The sequence below is a fragment of the Carcharhinus amblyrhynchos genome, chromosome 1 (assembly GCF_965287045.1).
Source record: "Carcharhinus amblyrhynchos chromosome 1, sCarAmb.v2.hapA, whole genome shotgun sequence".
Taxonomy (NCBI): domain Eukaryota; kingdom Metazoa; phylum Chordata; class Chondrichthyes; order Carcharhiniformes; family Carcharhinidae; genus Carcharhinus; species Carcharhinus amblyrhynchos.
Genome location: NC_137324.1, coordinates 56,884,376 through 56,899,195, shown reverse-complemented (window position 1 = coordinate 56,899,195; position 14,820 = coordinate 56,884,376). Strand labels below are relative to the sequence as shown.

General features: G+C 44.9%; 1 protein-coding gene across 9 annotated transcripts in view; it reads right to left on the bottom strand.

Annotated features, from left to right (window-relative positions):
* Window positions 1–584: 584 nt before the first annotated feature.
* LOC145340852 (protein unc-13 homolog B-like) overlaps window positions 585–14,820 on the bottom strand; it is a 580,250-nt gene continuing 566,014 nt past the window's right edge. For all 9 annotated transcript variants that reach the window (XM_080185311.1, XM_080185327.1, XM_080185336.1 and 6 more), the window contains 2 exons: window positions 8,790–8,949; window positions 585–2,515 (listed from right to left, as the gene is read on the bottom strand). In XM_080185311.1, coding sequence (XP_080041437.1) covers window positions 2,230–2,515; window positions 8,790–8,949 — 446 coding nt within the window. In that variant the 3' untranslated portion in view covers window positions 585–2,229. The remainder of the gene's footprint in view (window positions 2,516–8,789; window positions 8,950–14,820) is intronic.

Here is a 14,820-nt window from a genome sequence, read left to right as displayed (position 1 = left end):
ACTTATTCAAGGTTTGTTTTTCAATGCTTTCTGATATTCAAAATAAGGTGTACCACCATTTTCCCAAGGGCAATTAGAAATGGGCAACTGTAACTTGCCCACTGTAACTTTGGCAAAATATCCTCACAAGCATTTGAGAAGCAGTGCAAATACTGGAGAGAATCTTACTTAACAACACTCTGCCATTGTTTCCGCCAAGAAAACCAGCATGTTTCTCTTCAGATCTTATGACAGTCAGCCAAAGATGGAGCCGTGTTAAGCCATCATGCAGGAGGATAGGGCTTCAACACACAGGCAAAACCCAGTTGCACTGAGAGCATGACACCATCTTTAAAGGGTGCCCTGATCAGAACATGTATATATCTCCCCACACCCGCTCCTTAAAAGGTCTCAGGGGCTTTCCTCTCCACCCCCGATTGAGTTGGCACTTCTCTTCACATCCCCACCCCTGATCATTGGCCCCTTAGTCCCTTCATAGCCATTCCCCCCCTTCCCCCACCCCCACCAGCTGGAGCTGAAGCTGGCACCCACCTCCCCACACCCTTCCCTCCCCCTGTCCCCAACCACCATCACCAGCACCCTCAACTCCTCTCGGCTAGCACCAAATACAAATTAACCCCTCCCCATGAGGCTCCCACTGGGGCCTGCTCCTTGGCATAGGTTGGCACTGACAGATTGGAATGGGCATGGTGCCAACCTGACAGTGCCAATCTGTGCCATGTGACAGTACTAGGGGCATTACCAGGCCACTGCCTGATCATGTCCCTCTTCCCCAGGGGGTATACTCACCTTAAACACTTGGGGAGATCCCCCTCCACACAGTGTAATGTCTGGCTGAACCTGTTGTAAACTGTGTCAACATGATGCATAGAAGTCAGAGGGTCAACATCTGGCAAGTGGGCATGTAAGTGGTGGACATCACAGGGGAGAGGTGAGGAAGATCGGAGATTGAGATCTCATCTGCATGATATGTGATTTCTGGATCTTGAGCCCCTGCCAGCATTTGCTTGGATGGCGAGCATGGGCTCAAGATTGCCCCACTGTTTAGAGTTTTCCCAAGGTTTGTGTGGACTCTTTGCCAAAATTACATGATTGGGTGAACTCTGAGGAATTCAATGCCTGGAGATAAATATTGATTTTCCCAACAATATTAAATACATGAATGTGAATTACAAAGGAAATTATTTTGTACACGTGTTGCTGAAAATGTCATTAGAAATGCAAGCACAGCATTTCATGCAATCCTGAATGAAGCTCCACAAATATCACTAGTGCACAAAGTTATTTGTAATCATTTTCAAAATATTCAGTATCTAAGGACCATATTTTCAGTTGGCTAGGAAATTACAGAAATCAAAATGGTAACAAATTCAAGATAACTTTCACATTTTATCATAAATCTATTCAGAAAGAAATAGTGGAATAAACATTTGGTCAACTTTCTTCCATTTCCCTATCCACTTATTGCGGGATTAATTTACTTTAAATTCCGAAAAACTATTGCATATTGTAACAAAGTGACACTTGCTTTAAAAAAATCAGAATTTCATACTTACACCACACTGATTAGTTTCACAAAGCGTCAACGCAACTATTGGAAGTTTCAAGCTTGACGGTATGGCTAAAAGACCGTAAGCACAAACTATTTACGTACAGGAACCTTGCTGTACGTGGCAATGCATTTTCATGGAAACAGCTCGAATGTTTTAATATCAATATTCCTATAAATAAAATGCGTGATTTTAACTACAACAGTGTAAAGACATCCTTTGGCAATCCTATGGGAGGGAGACGAAAAACTGAGGCACTAGGATGGAGTGTAGGATATTTTTGACCATTTCTCAGTAGTACATCTCACTCTGAAGGATGGTATCACAGTGCTCAATTAAAGTGAAAAAATATTCTGGGACTCTCAGCCTCAAGTCCAGTTCATAAAATTATTTACATAAATGTAAGCGTCCTATTTTTTTTAAAGCAATAACCTTTTATTCTAAACATGATTTAATTTTCTGCTTACTGTAAATAAATAAAATTCACATAAAGATCTATACTTTGATTGGTATACAACACATGCTTATTAACAAAGACAAAGTAGTGCACAGAGTTCCATTTACAAAAGAGAATTTGTTGAACACTTGCACATATTGGCACGAGGTATAAATTAGAAACCAAAAAAATGCAGTGACCAATGCCACTGAAATAAGAAACAACACTCAAATAATCCATGATTCAACTGCCCTCTTCAGCAGACCGTGATTCAGATTTCAGTTTGACAAATTCTTTTGCTACTTCGTCATTGGTTCTTTGTGATAGTATACGGAGAACAGTTAGTCCTGTCTCATCCATATGAATTCTGCGACCCAGTGGACACCAGCAAGCACAGCTGCCTTTATCTGCAATGTCTCGAAGCTGCATTAAAGCAATCCCAATAATACGATCTTCTCTGGCAAAGCAGTAATCCTTCACACAGACTTGAAGTTCGTAAGAGTCTGGACCATCCTCATTACCCAATATACTGTAAAAGGAGGAAATGAAAAAATAATTTTATTTCACATTGAGAACAATTTTCTAATTTGACATCTCAAGATCAATTAAGCAATAAATGTTGCCTGAGCCAGCAACACCCACATGCCATGAAAGAGTATATTTTAAAAAATTATCACAACATTGTCATCAGATAGTTTTGATGCTTTAAAACAATCAATGAAATTTAATTTATATCTCATTCTTAATCTTTACATAATATGCAACCTGAAATTTTTAAGTTTCCACAACAATACAAAACAACGGCAGGTACCCAGTTTGGCACTGTCAGTGTGTCTGGAGCAGTGTGGAGGGGGTAGGGCCTGAGCAGGGGATGGGCTATGAACTGGTGGCTGGTTCGTGAATGGGGAGGGGGGGCCGTGATGTGGTGGTACTGAAGGGGGGTCATGAAGAGGAGTATGTTGCTAGCCATGAAGAGGGGCATGCACCAAACATGAACGGTGACCCACTGGGCAGGTCTCAATGTCCAGATGCTGGTGGTCTATGTCAGAGAGGGGACAGGGAAACACGCTGCCAATGTGTGTGTGTGGGGGGGGGGGGGGGGGGGGGGTGCGGTCTCCAGTGCAGTGTGGTATTGAGGTACGCTTCCAGAATCGCACCTGATCGCTTTGCAGCCAGGTTCACTGGCATGTTTAAGCCCCACCCCTCCCAGAACCAGCAAGCAAAACAACACTCCCAGAAAATGGCTAGGTGTGGGATGATTGTGGTCTGGTCCATACTGAACAGGCCAGTGCTGATCGCTTGGGTTTTCTCACCATAATAATATTTAGTGTCAAATGAGCAAGAAAATAGGAGAGTTTCAAATTTGTTTTTTGGGGAAGTTTGAAAATGCAACCTTATAATATCTAATGCGAAAGAAGGTACCAGGATGCAATTCCCGCCAGCAGGTGCAGGGGGCACTATCCTATCCTGCCCCCGACCACCCAGGGACTTCAATGGCCTCCAATCCTCCCAGCAAGGCCTTAACATCTAGTCCCCGTTGGTGGTGACCATATGTGATTCTGACCAGGGAAAACTCGACGGGCGAGGTGATTAAGGTAAAAATAGCATCCGGGACTCATGTCATTAATACTTAAATGAGTGGGTGTGAACTTAATTTTGCCAGCAAAACAGAGCCGGTACGATCAGGGGAGGTGAAAAACAGGGCACGTTTCTGATTTTTCACCTCCCGCCTGATCTTACCACCTTGCCTCGCCAAATGTTGAGCAGGATGAGATCGTAAAATTGTGCACTGAGTCACTTTTTTGGAAAATCGCAGCCGATATTCTGGCATGGATATAAGATTGGCTAACCAACAGGAAGCAGCGAGTAATGATAAAGGGATCATTCTCAGCTTGGAGATCAGGAACGAGTGCCACAGGATTCAGTGCTGGGTCCGCAGCATTTCACAATATATATTAATGATTTGGAGAAAGGGATAGAGCATTCTGCGGCCACATTTGCAGATTATACAAAGGTGGGAGGGAAGGCAGGCTGTAAGGAGGATATAAATAGCTTACATAAAGATATAGACAGGCTATGTGAGTGGGCAGAAATTGGCAAATGGAATTCAATGTGGGGAGAAATAAAATTATTCATTTTGGCAGAAAGAATGAGAAGGCAGATTATTATTTAATTGGAGAGAGACTGCAGAAAGCTGTAGAACAGAGGCGCTTGGGGTTCTGAAACCCAGAAAGCTAGCATACCGGTGCAGAACAATAGGGAAGGCAAATGGAATGCTGGCTTTATTTCAAGGGGACTGGGGTATAACAGTAAAGAAGTATTGCTGCAACAATGCAAGGTACTAATGAGGCCACATTTTGGATACTGTGTACAGATTTGGTCCCTTATTTCAGGAAAGGTATATCATTGGAGGCAGTACCTAGGAAGTTTACAAAGATGATCCAGGTATGCAGAGATGCCATATAAGGAAAGATTAAATAGATTGGGTCTATACTCCTTAGAGTTCAGAAGAATGAGAGGTGATATGATTGAAACATATAAGATTCATAGGTGTTTAAACTTATTTGTCTTTTGTCATTTATATTAATGATTTGGATCAGAATCTAGGAGACATGGTTAGTAAGTTTGCAGATGACACCAAGATTTGTGGCATAGTGGACAGTGAAGAAAGTTATCTCCGATTGCAATGGGATCTTGGTCAATTGGGCCAGTGAGCTGACGAATGGCAGATGGAGTTTAACTTAGACAAATTTGAGGTGAACCAGGGCAGGACTTCCTCAGTTAATGGTAGGGTGCTGGGGAGAGTTACAGAACAAAAAGATCTAGGGGTACATGTTCATAGCTCCTTGAAAGTGGAGTCACAGGTGGACAGAGTGGTGAAGAAGGCATTCTGCATGCTTGGTTTCATCGGTCAGAACATTGAATACAGGAGTTGGGACGTCTTGTTGAAGTTATACAAGTCATTGGTAAGGCCACACTTAGAATACTGTGTGCAGTTCTGGTCACTCTATTATAGAAAGGATATTATTAAAATAGAAAGAGCGCAGAAAAGATTTACTAGGATGCTACCATGATTTGATGGTTTGGGTTATAAGGAGAGGATGGATAGAGTGGGACTTTTTTCCCTGGAGCACAGGAGGCTGAGGGGTGCACTTATAGAGGTCTATAAAATAATGAGGGGCACAGATCAGCTAGATAGTCAATATCTTTTAAGGTGAGAAGGAGATATACAAATGTGTTCAGAGGGGCAATGTTTTCACACAGGGAGTGGTGAGTGTCTGGAACAAGCTGCCAGAGGTAGTAGTAGATACGGGTACAATTTTGCCTTTTGAAAAGCATTTTAGATACTTATATGGATAAGATGAGGTATAGATGGGCCAAATGCGGGCAATTGGGATTAGCTTAGGGGTTTGAAAATAAGGGCAGCATGAACAAGTTGGGCTGAGGGGCCTGTTTCCATGTTGTAAACCTCTATGACTCAAACAGGATAAATTTTGGGAGGATGTTTCTGCTCAGGGAGAGTGTGAGACTGGAAGGAAAAGTTGCAAAATAAGGGGAGGCTCATTTAAGACAGATTTCTCTCAAAGCGTGGTGAATCTTTGGAATTCTTTACCCTGGGAGGCTATGGATGCCGAGCCGTTGAAGCATTCCAAGGCTGAGACTGATAGGCTTTTAATCAGTAGGAGAATTAAGCGTTACGAAGAGAAGGCAGGAAAATTGTATTGCTGAGTGTTAGTTTTTTCAGCCATGATCTTATTAAATCACGGAGCAGACTCAAATGGTTGAATTGCCTACTCATGTTCCTATTTCTTAAGGTCTTGTTAGATTGTGGCAGATTCAGGATAGGCAGGAGGTTATAGACAGATTAGCCATGATCTTATTGAATGGTGAACCAGACTTGAAGGCCTGGGTGGCCTACTCCTGCTCCTAGCTCACATGTTTGAATTCTCATCTTCCAATGTAGAATAGCTAAACTATTCTCTGTCACTCATGCATTCCCAAGCTTGGAATGTAGCTTGGCAGTGGCTTAATTGAATTGTCACCAGTATCACAGAGACCAGGGTAATGAGAGCTTATAGAATGCCTACAATGTAGAAGGAGGCCATTCAGCCCATCGGGTCTGCACCAAATCTCCAAAAGAACATCCCACCAAAGCCTCCCCTACCACCACCCTGCAACCACATGCATTTACCATAGCTATAGAGACGTATAAGATAATGAAGGGGATGATAGGGTAGAGGTAGAGAGATTCTTCCCGCTCAGAAAGGACAGTAGGACTAGAGGGCACAGCCTCAAGATAAGAGGGGGGAGCAGTTTAGAATGGAGTTGAGGAGGAACTTCTTCACTCAAATCTCTGGAATTCTCTGCCCGTTGATGTGGCGGAGGCTACCTCGCTAAATATATTTAAGTCACGGGTAGATAGGTTTTTGGTAGGCAAGGGAATTAAGGGTTATGGGGAGAAAGCGGGAAAGTGGAACTGAGCCACTTCAGATCAGCCATGATCTTATTGAATGGCGGGGCAGGCTTGAAGGGCTCGATGGCCTACTCCTGCTCCTACTTCTTATGTTCTTATGTTAATCCACCTAACCTACACATCCCACCACAGCAGATAATGAAATAGAATCTGGAATTAAAAGTCTAATGATGAGATGAAACCATTGTCGATTGTCTTAAAAATCCATCTGGTCACTAATGTCCTTTAGGGAAGGAAATCTGTTGTCCTTACCTGGTCCTTACACGTGGCTGCAGATCCACAGCAATGTGGTCGACTTTTAAAATACTTCCTCAAGGGTAAATAGGGATGGGCAATAAACAAATGCTGGCCCAGCCAGCATGAAGTCCATGAAATAATTTTTAAATATGTTAGGGGGGTGACTCTCGCATAAATTATTTAAATACCAATTGAAATATATTTTAAGTACAACTAGCGAACCCAGGATTGAAGTTTCCAGACCCACTAGCCTCCCTTCCCCTCCAGAGTGTTTCACTCCAGTGGGCTTTCCTGGTGCTCCCACTTTCAATGAACCAGTGGTCCAACCTCACTAGAATGAAGGGGGGGTCTCTCACAGAGTTGGACAATGGGAGGAGGAGGAAATAGTGCTCCCTGGTCACTGGCACCTTGGCAGTGCCAGCATGTGCCCCCGGCACTGACAAAGGGGCAAAGTGCCAATGCCCGGGGGCACCTTGGCACTGCCCATCAAGTATTTGGTAGTGCCAAGGGGCAGGGCCTAATAGTGGGTGAATAGTGGAGGCGAGGGGTCCTGCTGCCACTCTGCGGAGGGGATCAATGGGGGGGTCGGGACTGCGGGGCAGGGGGGAGGATGTTGAGGCCGGGCTAAGCATGCTTGGGGGGCAAGCAATTGGGCCATGAGTGAGGCGGGGGTGGGTTCGCAGGGCTGGCCAGCGATCGGGAGGCCAGCAGACAGGAGTCACTGCACATGTGCCGATCTCTGCGCTGACCAATTGGTGCATGCACAGTGGCCTGCTCACTGCTGGCCTCTCCAGCGGAAATAGGCCCCATCCCTTGAATTCTGGAGTGAATCACGTGAGTGCACTCTGCAGTGCACAGTGTGGGAGATTCATTTTGAAACTCCAGCTGAGAAAAACCAGCGTGATTTACTCCAGTTTTGACATGAATTTGACTCTAAGGGCGGGATTTTACAGCCACTTTAAGTTTCGTGGTGGGAAAATGCCATAAAATTGGGCATAAAGCGGCTAGTGTGAATAGTGCCGGTTTTCGCAACTATCGGGATTTTACGGCAGCGGGATTTCTGGTGCGGTCAGCCTCTCGCTGGGAATGGGCGAGAGGCTGGTTAATTTATTTAAATTGATCTGAATGTTTATTTCATGTGTTTAGCGAGCTCGGTGCTCAATCATCTGGGCTCGCTTGCCTTTATGGCCTGAGGAAAACACCTGCTCCCCATGAACGGGCAACAGTTGTGTTGACCTCGCTGGTGGAACTGGAAGGCCAAGGGTAAGCTGGGGCTGTTCCTTTGGCAGTGCCACCCGGGCACCTTAGCAATGCCAGCCAGGCACCTGGGCAATGTCCACCAGGCAGTGCCAGCGGTGGGGTCAATGGGGACAGGGCCAATGGGGGTCAGTGCCAGGGCTGAGGCCTGTTGCCAACTGCACACTATCGGTGGAGGATGGCCAGAGTCCACAATCGGTGGGGGAGAGTGCTGCAGCTGCGAACTTTGGGGGAAGGCCTAGGTGGCGGGGTTGGTTGCAATCTGTCTGGCTGGTGGGGGGGGTGGGGTGGTTTCACTGTCAGTCTGGGCGGCGGAGGCTGCATTTTAGGCCACGGGCCTCACAGGGTGGGGTGTGGGGTGTGGGTACAGCTGCTCTCAGCTGCCTGACAGCTCTCTCTTTGTCCATCAGACCACTGCTACTGTTAATGTGCATGTGTAGCATCAGAGGTCTGCATATGGGCACTACCTCCCTCTACAGGTTGTGTTAAGCCCCACCCACAGCCTCTGGCCAGAAACTTGGGTTCAAAATTTTGCAGATAGAATGCATAAGATCGAGCCTGAAACTCCCCCCAAAAAAATTGATCTTGAACTCTCCCAGTTTCACACCCATCTGACACTTAGAAAAAAATCACGTAAAATTCTGCCCTTAAAAATTTTGTTGAGAGAATTCCGCCCATTGTCTTAGCCTTTAAAATGATTCAATCCTCTTCGACTAAACATTTTCAAAAAAATTGTTAATTCATATGGATTTTGTTTCTCCCTTTTTATGTTGGATTCCGTACAAATTCTGATCATGCTTAAAAAAAATTGCAACTAAAACCAACATTTACTCACAAGTGAAATGTCTCGTTGTATTTTGGAGCCCAGTTGTTGCTCTTCGATTTTGTGGTGAACTTTCTTTTCTTGTCACTAAGGTGTGGTCCAATCATAGTGACCTCAACAAATGGCCGAAACATACCACTTGTCTGCCATTTTAGATCATTGGCCGCTACCACTGTAACACATAAATCATCTCAGACTGAATTAACTGTTTCAACAAACCTCAGACCAAATCCTAGAAAATACACTGAACCCTTTATAAAACAAAAGTATACATCTACTTAATGAAATTTGAATCTGTCCATCCAAAAGCTCCAAAAAGAGAACATGTGAAATAAACCATTCTCAACAGAAAAACTGACTACGATTACCAATAATTGAAATATTCCGATGTTTACCTGAACTACATCATGCAAAACCACAACATTTTCAGACCTGAACTTTACGTTTGGGCGATCCCAAGGTTTACAAGAGTTCGGGAGGTTGTGAAACCCACTCCCGCCTGAGACTAAGCGGTTAATGCAATATTACATTAGATGGTCAGTCAAGGCCAGCTGAGCATGTTGGGACTCTGTGTGGGTTAGGTGGGAACACACTGGGTCCAATACAGATCTGGTGAGCAGTTTAAAAGGAGAAGAGGCAGCTTCCTCAATGCTGCCTGGTTTTTGGGGAAGGCTGAGGGCATAGTGAGGCTGAAGACTGCTCTCCAGAAATGTCATCAGCACCAGGAGGTCATGGAACATGGGGGGTGGGGAGGGGGATGCAGTTGTGTGGGCTAAGTGGCCCCATTTCACAAATAAGTGCCTGTGTGTGTTGGTGCAGGAGGTCAGTGCAAAGTTCAATATCCTTCCCACCCAGGGACAGGAAGAGAAAGCCGCTCCACCTGAATAAGGCCTGGAGTGAGGTGCCCGATGAGGTCAGGGAGTGAGATAGAACATAAGAACATAAGAAATAGGAGCAGGAGTTGGCCATCTAGCCCTTCGAGGCTGCCCTGCCTTTCAATAAGATCATGGCTGATCTGAAGTGGATCAGTTCCACTTTCCTGCTTTCTCCCCATAACCCTTAATTCCCCTGTCTATCAGAAATCTATCTACCCATGACTTAAATATATTCAACAAGGTAGCCTCCACCACTTCAACAGGCAGAGAATTCCAGAGACTCACCACCCTTTGAGTGAAGAAGTTCCTCCTCAACTCTGATCTAAACTGCCCCCCTGCCCTTATTTTGAGGCTGTGCCCTCTAGTTCTGCTATCCTTTCTAAGCGGGAAGAATCTCTCTACCTCTACCCTATTTAGTCCCTTCATTATCTTGTAAGTCTCTATAAGATCCCCCCTCATCCTTCTAAACTCTAACGAGTACAGACCCAGTCTATTCAATCTCTTTTCATAAGCTAACCCCCTCATATCCGGTATCAGCCTGCTGAACCTTCTCTGTACTCCCTCCAAGGCCAATATATCCTTTCGCAAATATGGGGACCAAAACTGCACACAGTACTCCAGCTGCGGCCTCACCAGTGCCCTGTACAGTTGCAGCAAGACCTCCCAGCTTTTATATTCTACCCCCTCACTATAAAGGCCATTTGCTTTCTTGATCACCTGCTGCACCTGCAGACTGGGTTTTTGTGATTCGTGCACAAGGACCCCCAGGTCCCTCTGCACCGTAGCATGCTGCAGCTTTACACCCTTTAAATAATAATCCCTCCTACTACTATTTCTACCAAAGTGGATAACCTCACATTTGCTCACATTATACTCCATCTGCCAGGTCCTCACCCACTCGCTCAGCCGATCCAGATCTCTCTGCAGACTTTCCGCGCCTTCCATGCAATTTGCTTTTCCACTCATCTTCATGTCATCAGCAAATTTTGCTACCCTACACTCAGCCCCCTCCTCCAAATCATCTACATAAATGGTAAACAGTTGAGGCCCTAGCACCGATCCCTGTGGCACTCCACTAGTCACTTTCTGCCAACCAGAAAAGCACCCATTGATTCCAACTCTCCGCTTCCTGTTAGATAACCAATCCTCAATCCACGCTAACACCTTACCCCCAACTCTGTGCACCCTAACCTTCTGCAGCAACCTTTTGAGAGGCACCTTTCTGAATGCCTTCTGGAAATCTAAAAACACCACATCCACCGGTTCCCCTCCACATCTACTGCAGCTTGATCTTGGGTTCGGACAGTGAGGGCCGAAGGGCCTGTACTCTGCTGTACTGTTCTATATTCTATGTCAGTGAGCCCTACCAGAGCTGGAACATCAGCACAACAGGCTTAAGTGCATTGGGAGGTGGGTATACCACAGTGATGCCACAGTGAGATGGCCCACAAAATGTCTCCATGTGAGGGGAGGGGCATCTGTAATGGTCCTCAGGAAAACAGAACCTTAATGAACTGTTCTATTGCTTCCTGTAAGCAGAAGATAAGTCACAATAATGTGGTGTTGCTGAACTAGTGGGTGAGTCCACATTCGACTGGTCCTGATTAGGAGTGAGAATAATGCCCTGGAGCTTGCTCCCATGATCCTGGTCAGGCAGGGGTCTGAGATGAAGGTAGGTATGTAGTACTAGATGGATGTGCTGTGGGCATAATGGAGTTCACGGCCCTTTTTATCAAAAAGTAAGCTGCCCAAGTCAGAGTGCCCATTGAAGCTCCAATGCAGTTGCCACCATGCAGCATTTCTGCATTGTTTCAGCAGGTCACCTAGCATCTATGGTGATGATGATGATTGAATTCACTAATATTGTGTCTTGTTTCACAGATGAGCCAGCCTCACCAGTCACAGGAGACCTCAAGAACCTCCCACAGGCACACACACAGGAGGACATTGCTCCTACACCTGTGCCATGCTGTCTTTTGTTACCAGACAACAATGCAGAAACTCACACATGGGTGGGCATTAGACTGCCACTACCATAGGTAGTGCACAGTAGTGAGGGCACATCACATTCGCTGAGATGGTGGCAGAGAGAGAGGTCCCAGGGCACCAACAATGGGAGCACAGTTGGAAGCCAAGATAATGCTGAGTCAGAGGCAGCCTCTGGAGTCACACTGTATTGATCCTGAGTACCCAGCACACAGCCTCGTCCACTGAGAGAGTGATGATTCTTGGGGATATGCTGCTTCAGGGACATGTTTAGAGGTTCCAGGGGTCACGCTTGGATCTGCAAGCCACCACACAGGCTGTGACCTCTGCCAATGTGAGAGATGGATGTGACATCTAACTTCTATCACAGGTGCCAATCCATCAATGGTCAGCTGGGAAATACAAATGCAAATCATGCTGGTGGATGAACTGCCGGTCTTCTTTGTGGGCTCCTCTATGGGCACTCCTTCATCCCTCTGCTCGTTGCCACTGCAACTGACAATGCCACAACATCTCAAACATCTTCCCAGTTGGAGTCTACTCAAGCACTGGTAGCCAAAGGATGCCCGCCAACATAATCAAGGCCACCACAATTGTAAAGTCAGCAGGTTGCCTGCAATGTCACTGCCAGTGAGGGCGGTGGGGTACCAGGGCGCAGGACTGGTACTTAAGACACCTTAAGCACAACAGCGGCATGTTCATTACATTTTTGGATAAATTTGGAATATTTGTATGCTGTCCTTATGTTAATATGCAGTCACATAAACATATTCAGCAATTCAACAGGCTGAGTTGGCTACATGCTTTGTACATTGACCAGATGTTGCACAGCTTGTAAGGTGAGAGCTTTCTGTGATCACAGATTACTGGGTTGGATTCTGAAGAAAAATTTTATTATGAATGAGACATTACCATTGGATTTAGACAGTCTGCATGCCTTGTAAGTCTAGCTGAAGGTTTGCTGTATCAGTGCATCCTTCGCATCCCTGCCCTCCCTTGAATGTTCCTATCATTTGCCTCAATGTCCTCACCCTGGCCTGTGGTCCTACTTCACTCTCCTCCATGTCCACTGTGTTACCCCGCTGTCAGTGCTATATTGTGCAGGATGCAGCATGGGACAACTATGAGCAAGATACGTTTTAGTGGATATTGCAATGACCTACAGAATAGTCAAGGCATCAGAAGTGCATCTTGAGCAGCACGATGGTGTTCTCCACCACCACTCTTGTGGATGCATGGTGCCTGTTATATCTCTCCTCTGCCTCAGTTCTTGGGTGTTGGAGTGGGTTTACTAGGTGGTCTCTCCACACAAAGGTGTGCTCTCCCAACGATAGCAAAATGCCCTAGAGGCAGGAAGAGAGTTTCAATTGATCATTTAACAGTCTTCATTGAATTCTGGGTGGGTAGGCCGTCTGCCACTTTTGCTGTCATCGATAAAAGGCACCTAATGCCAACCAACACCATTTTGCAAGCCTTCCCAGTACCCAGCCCATCCCCACACGGTTGGTAAGATAGAGCCCAAACTTTCAAGTGGAACTCAAGTGCTGCTTTTTTGAAAAATATTGGGGGAACCCAATAATTCAATGTAGTTTTGGATAAGTTTGGAATATTTGTATGCTATTCTTATGTTAATATGAAGTCACATAAACATATTCAGCAATTCAACAGGCTGAGTTGGCTACATGCTTTGTACATTGACCAGCTGTTGCACAGCTTGTAAGGTGAGGATCCGCAGAAGCCTGAAACAACCCATTTACCTATGTTTATTTAAAAACATGTGGTCGCTTTACCAAATACCTCCTGCTGATTTAGTTCTCATGATTAATGCGTACTTCACATCACTGCTTTGCTTCATACTTATGCTTCAGTCAATGTTTTGCATTAGAATTTTATTATAAATGCTGCATTCATTATATTCTAAATTGTCCTTTTAGCAATCAAATTACTTAACAATAACCTTTGTTATCACACAATGAGCTTGGTAAAACATTAGTTTTTATTTCTTTTCTTTGTACCTTGAAAGTCAAGAAGCAATTATCGCAAACTACTTATACTTCTGAGTCGCAGGGATATGAACATGACCATTCAGATACATTTATCTGCTTCTTTAAGGGAATATCTTTGGTGGAAAAAAAAGTCAAGGATGGAAGCATTAAAAAAATAAAAATGACAAATGGATAGTCATGAGAGTCACAGTTGAGGTGCCTGAAGATTGGAGGGTGGCAAATGTTGTGCCTTAGTTTAAGAAGGGCTGCATAGAAAAGCCTTGGAACTACAGGCCAGTGAGCCTCGCATCTGTAGTGGGTATGTTGTTAGAAGATATTTTGAGAGACAGAATCTACAGGCATTTAGAGACATAAGGACTGATTAGGGACAGTCAGCATGGCTTTGTGAGTGGAAAATCATGTCTCACATATTTGATTGAATTTTTTGAAGAAGTAACCAAGAAGGTAGATGAGGGCAGTGCAGTTAATGTTGTCTACATGGACTTTAGCAAGGCCTTTGACAAGGTACCACATGGTAGTTGGTGCACAAGGTTAATTCTCACAGGATCCAGAGTGAGGTAGCCAAATGGATACAAAATTGGATTGATGACAGAAACCAGAGAGAGGTTGTAGAGGGTTGTTTTTCAAACTGGAGGTCTGTGACCAGCAGTATGCCTCAGGGGTCAGTGCTGGGTCCACTGTTACTTGGATGAGAATTTAGTAGGCATGGTTAGTAAGATTGCACATTAAACCAAGATTGGTGGTATAGTTGACAGTGAAGAAGATTATCTAGGATTGCAATGGGATCTTGATCAATTGGGCCATTGGCTTGACAAATGGTAGGTGGAGTTTAATTTAGATAAATGTGAGGTGATGCATTTTGGTAGATTAAATCCTGTCCTGGTTCACTCAGTTAATGGTAAGGCACTGGGGAGAGATATAGAACAAAGAGATCAAGGGTCCTTGAAAATGGAGTCGCAGGTGGACAAAATGGTGAAGAAGGCATTCTGCATGCTTGGCTTCACTGGTTAGGACCTTGAATACAGGAGTTGGGACGTCTTGTTGAAGTTGTACAAGACATTGGTAAGGCCACACTTAGAATACTGTGTATAATTTGGGTCACCCTATTATAGAAAAGATATTATTAAACTAGAAAGAGTGCAGAAAAGATGTACCAGGATGCTCCCGGGATTTGAT